The sequence below is a fragment of the Pundamilia nyererei genome, unplaced genomic scaffold (assembly GCF_000239375.1).
Source record: "Pundamilia nyererei isolate P.nyererei 1_Seehausen unplaced genomic scaffold, PunNye1.0 scaffold00055, whole genome shotgun sequence".
Classification (NCBI taxonomy): Eukaryota; Metazoa; Chordata; class Actinopteri; order Cichliformes; family Cichlidae; genus Pundamilia; species Pundamilia nyererei.
In genome coordinates, this window is record NW_005187456.1 from 1,714,901 (window position 1) to 1,720,744 (window position 5,844).

The following is a 5,844-nucleotide window of genomic DNA, read 5'->3' on the forward strand; positions in this document are numbered from 1 at the left end:
CTTGCAGCATGTTGCACCAGCTACATCAAAGTTTGAGCGTTAAGGTCAACACCAACTTCTACATCAAGACTAGTTAGCTTCACACTAAATCTAGTACTTTATTCAAGTGCGCCATTTCTGTTGACACTATCACTGTCAACTCAAGTCAGCCTCAGTTCGGTTCTGCAGACTTTTGTTTTATCTTGCTCCTTTCTGTCCACGTGTTTCCAAACGTTCCTGTATAATTTCCTAAAAAATTATCGTCTCATTGTATCTGATCCTGTGAGATTTGGCCTCATGCAGCACATTTCTCTCTCTCACTTGACTAATTAAAATGTCAAACTTATCATTTCTCTTCTAACGTTAACAACTCTGCCGTGGGATAAAAGATTCCACCAACAACTTAACAGTTCCAAGTAAATACAGCATAAAATCACGTTGAAGTCGTTCACAGTCAACATGTGCTTATTTTAAATAAAGACAATAAATAATAATATTTTGGCTCGCCTAACAGTAACATTAACAGTAAATGTTAAACAAGTCGTGCCTGTTCAGAATCAGAAAGTGACGCCTTCCTTTATATTTCTGTCTTGTGTTCATGCATGCAAATTTCCATAAAGTCGAGGTTCAGCGAGTGGAGAGGGAGAGCACGCTAACACAGAGAGCTTGAGAAACATCGCAAAAAACCATTAAATAATCAAATAGTTTTCATTTGTGAAAACTTCAGCCTCAAATAAATGACTGATGAGGAAGATGAAGACACATTTTAAGAATAAGAACCAGTCTGCAAATGTCATTTGATAAAATGGAACAACTTGCATATGTAATGTCATTCATATTATCTCGAAACAGGTAACATCTACCAATACACTGCAGAATGCAGTTGGCTAAATTCAGAAAGAGCAGTAAGCTTCGGAGATAGCCTGATCACAAGTAAAATGCGGCAACTAAAATATTTTTACAAAGTCAAAGTCTCCACAGACTCCACAGAGATGGGAGGCTTCTTCTGCATCAGCCTCGTTTAAACTTTCATCATGTGAGACTGCTTCCCCTGAGGCCCAACCATGTGAGGGTTAATACTTTATGGGGGGAGTTATAGCAGCACAATGCTTTTCATTTGTCTTATATAGGCATGCATAATTAAAATTCTTCACTAACTTTAAATAGATGGATAGTCTTTCTTTTTCTTTTTTTAATCACTGAAGGTGAAGTAAAATTAAAGAGCGATAAGTCAGTTGCAGAGGAAAACAGGTCAATGGTTGTTTTCTCAGCACACAGGTGAGTGGAGGTATGTGTTTTGTTAGCACGCACATTTAGGTCTACGCAGTGTTCTGTGCTCTGCAGCACGTCTGAGTGTTTCTACTCCTAATGCAGGTGCACATACGCTCCCATCTGCTCCTGCTGAGATTCTGATCAATACCCACCGCAGTACTGTTTTATATTCCGAGTCGCTCGACTCAGTCCTGCAGTCAGCATAAGACACACTAGCCTAAATTGACTGAGGCATAAAAATAAAATTTCTTTAAAATGAAATGGATTATGTCAGCCGTGCTTCCTTTTGTGGTTTCTGTAATCTCCGTAGCAAAAGGCGCCAAGCAGATATAGAAGTGTTAGACGGCGGAGTGGCAGCGATATTAAAAAATGGTTATAGAGGAGATTTAAATCAGGGTTTGACACTTTTGTTTAATATCACAGGCTTTTAAATAACATGCAATTATCCAGTCTCAAACAGGGATTACAGTCTACGGGAAGGCAATCCATTCACATTCAGACTAATATCCTATTCTCACAGGAGCGAGCTTTAGAGGTGCTGGTAAATGGATTTTTTTCTTTTCTTTTTTTTAACATCTGGACTGAGCTAGCCCCCTCCCCCCCCAAATCTCCTGTGTGCTCAACTATCGTAATGTTTAACTTGGTATCGATCTTCTCATGTGAGTCTTGACAAGGCAGCCATTAAGTCTATTTCCCAGGAAGTTCTTAAAAGGAATGTGGGAGCCGCATACTGATATAACAACTGTTAATGGTCGTAGTGAACTGAATACTGATCTTCTGTGTTTGCAGCCTGATCCTTTCTCTGTGTGTGCGTGTTCATTTGTTTACTTGTCTAATGTTTTAAGATTGTGTGACATTTTGCTTTTTAGGGTGTATTAATGGTCGGCCCTCCAGGTACGGGGAAAACCATGTTAGCCAAAGCCGTGGCCACAGAATGTGGGACCACTTTCTTCAACGTGTCCTCCTCCACGTTGACCTCCAAATACAGGGGCGAGTCGGAAAAACTTGTCCGTCTTCTGTTTGAAATGGTGAGCGTGTGTGGAAATAAGCAATTGGGCCTATGGGCAAAATGCTGAACCCTTGCATTTTATCTCCTTCCCTGTGAGTGTGCGTGTATGTTTTTTGAATGGGTGAATCAAAGTGAAATTACGAAGCACTTTGGATAAAAGCAGCACAGAAGAATGCGGCCGCTTCCTATTTACATGTGTGTGCACTGCAGCGGAAAGGAAACTCACAATGCGAAACTTCTTCCTTCTCAGGCCCGATTTTATGCGCCAACGACCATCTTTATAGACGAGATCGACTCCATCTGTGGCAGGAGAGGAACATCTGATGAACACGAAGCCAGCCGCAGGGTTAAATCTGAACTTCTTATTCAGATGGATGGTTAGTGGATTAGAGAAATGGGTGAAGCTGTGCGCGGCTTGCTGTTACAGTTAATCAAGGATATTGCAAAAATTTGAATTAGAAGCAAACGGGGCAGGTGTCATAATGCATTTGTCCCTTTGGCGCCTCATTACAGCTACATGACTTTTTGAGATACTTTGAAACTGAATGTGTTGCGTAAACAAGCTGAAAATTTTGTTTTGTTGTTTTTTGTGAGCAGGTGTTGGGGGAGCCCTGGAGGGTGACGACCCCTCTAAGATGGTGATGGTCCTGGCTGCCACAAACTTCCCTTGGGACATTGATGAAGCTTTGCGACGACGGCTGGAAAAGCGGATCTACATCCCTCTGCCCTCAGGTGACCTCACCAGGCACAGACTGACAGCACAGAAACTAAGATGACTGATGACTTTGTAACACCGTGGACTTCTAATCATTGTTTTATGTGCCTCTCTACTGCTTTTCATTCCCATTTCTCCTTAACTGGTTTTCAGATGCATTGCCCTTAAATGAAAACAATTTTTGTGTGTATTTGGATGTAGCTGTTGGTCGTGTCGAGCTTCTAAGGATCAACCTGAGAGAGGTGGATTTGGCTACAGACGTAAATCTGGACCTCATTGCTGAGAAGATCCAGGGCTATTCTGGAGCAGACATCACCAACGTCTGCAGGTGTGCATGGTTTAGAAACTGATTATCAGTTTATGTTTCATGTTTTATATACAGAACACAGTAAAGCAAATGCTGCTTTGTGTTCTTTGTTTCAATATGCTCGTACCTAAACTATTAAAAGATTGTTATCACTGCACGTTACTGTTGGGGTAGCATGTAATAAGTGGTGAGATGGCAAACTGCTGCTGTGGAGCTAAAAACTTCTGATTGGCTCTGGGTCTTTAGCAGAGTTCCCAATTTGCGAGTGCTGTGTAAAACTTTAGACTTTGACTGATTTTATATTCTCCTAATTCACTTTATCCAGAGTGGCTTACGAATGCTGCTGTGCAATTTATCTTTTTTTAAAAGCCTGAAGCAAGAGTGGTGCTGCTTCCTCAGTGATCGTCCTGCTAGCGCACTGGAAGCTCAGGCTTTTTCCTCTCTGTTTTTCACAAGTACTGCCACAAAGCAGTTTTCGTGCTCAGCAGCCTCAACCTTACAGAGCTTTTGGAAAAACTCCTTCCGGGGTAGGGATTTTACCTTGCAATTTGAAAGGTGTGGGCCTTTATGTCTCTTCTTCTTGGTCAGTGGACAGTTAGGGTTATATCGCCACCTATTGCTTTGTCATGTTTTGTGGCCTGCACCTGCATGTAGACTAAATTTAAGTTACAAATCGTTGTCTTTTTAGTAAACCTCCAATTTTTGAATCACTGTGGTACTTTAATCTGGCCCTGAGAAAAAATAATTTTATCTAATTCATAACTGCAATGCCTTCTTTTAGTACCTTTCCATATAAATACCAATCAACTCAGGAACACAGGCTGCTAGTAATTTGCTTCATCTCTACCTAAATGTATAACTCTGTTATTACTTGCTAAATAAGCAAATTATGCAAAGAGTAACTGCACACACGATAATGATAATTTGACTGTCAGATCATGAGGTCACGTCGTCCCTGTTGTGTTTTTATCAGCTCTGTCTCTTCAAACACGCAGCACTGTTTTGATTGTAGTGCAGTGTAGCAGTTTTTTTAGTGTAAGACTTTTATCCTCACTGTCCTGTCCTTGATGTGGGGATCCTTTCTGCTATAGCACTGCCAGGAATGGCAGGCATTTCATGCATCCAAAGCTGTCTCTGCTCATCTCTCCCTCACATTGTTTCATTGACCTTGGATGCATGCTCATTGTCCAACATACAGCGTAGCCTGCAGGATTTCATCACAGCTCAGGCACAATCCTTTCTGACAGGGCTAAAACACAGCAAATGTGTAATTTAAAACAGTGCAATTATGTTTGGCGTGCCAAGAGTAACTGTCTTCTGTCTGCCTCTGTCCACTCCCTGCTTGTTTCTTTACACATACGTCAGGGACGCCTCCATGATGGCGATGCGTCGTCGAATCCAAGGCCTGAGCCCCGAGGAGATCCGAGCTCTGTCCAAAGAAGAGCTGCAGATGCCCGTGACCATGGAGGACTTCACACTGACACTCAAGAAGATCTCAAAGTCTGTTTCTGCTGCAGACCTGGAAAAATACGATGCCTGGATGGCTGAGTTTGGGTCAGTATAGAGATCGGTGGTGATTAGAGCAAGAGGGGCAAAAACCGTGAGAGGAGGACTGATAGCTTTGAAAATATTAAAGGCCTTGAAAAGCAGCAGTGGAGTGAGCGCTTGTATTTCAACAAGTCAGCACATCAGGGATCAGAAAGACTGGTGCCTTTTAGGGAACATGAAAAAGGTGGCTTCACCCCTGCAATTTCACTTGCTGTCCAGAACTGTGTTTGTAGAGATGTCAGTCATCCAGCCCACTCAGGTGACCTGATGAAGAATGGGTAAACCTCTCACACTGGGAACTTTTATGTAAACTACCAGCTTAATACACACAGGGAATGTGCATAAGGTTTTATACACGAGACCTCATGCAAGAACAGTTTTACACTGCAGAGCTTTCAAGTCCAGCATCTAAGAACACCGTTTGAAACAGTGTACAGCTGTTTTCACACAAGACTCCCTGGAAAAAGTCGAGGAAATTAGATCTGAAAATTATCCATAGTTGTTCTTTCCTACATGTGGCACACAGCAGGAAACAGTTTCCAGTCAGATTTGCTGTAGGTGAGGGGGCCATCTGAATAAGGCAGGAGGCAAGACACAAAATGTGTGAATACACCAGACGAACATTTAGCTGCGCTATTCTCACATTAGTGCGGGCTGATTTCACACAGGCTTGAGCTGGCAGGTTAAAACTGTCTCCGATCACATGCGCCTCTGTGAAGTAATGTCTAGAATAATTCAAGGTGTGAAAACAGCTAAACGAGTTAGATATCCTATCAGACACACGTTGCACCCGGACAGTGACTTGCAAATAGGTCACCGTCTTACAGAAATATTGGTGAAATTACTGCAGCACAGCAGGCAACATTAAAGAAAATGTCTTTCAAATTAACAAAAAATAAGATTCAGTTTTTCTCTATATAAAGTGCACGAGTGGACCTCTCATGAATTTCATTTCAGAATGTGAGAAGTTCTCTTAAATCTGTCACTTAGGGACAAATCTGTTCTTGCACGAGG

General features: G+C 42.0%; 1 protein-coding gene across 1 annotated transcript; it reads left to right on the top strand.

The window, feature by feature from the left end:
- Positions 1 to 2,091: 2,091 nt before the first annotated feature.
- LOC102213563 (katanin p60 ATPase-containing subunit A-like 1) lies at positions 2,092 to 4,931 on the top strand. Its single transcript, XM_005733835.1, has 5 exons — positions 2,092 to 2,279; positions 2,511 to 2,637; positions 2,858 to 2,992; positions 3,177 to 3,303; positions 4,648 to 4,931. Exons 1-5 carry the CDS (start codon positions 2,130 to 2,132, stop codon positions 4,844 to 4,846), a joined length of 738 nt encoding a protein of 245 aa, XP_005733892.1. The 5' UTR covers positions 2,092 to 2,129; the 3' UTR covers positions 4,847 to 4,931.
- Positions 4,932 to 5,844: the final 913 nt, after the last annotated feature.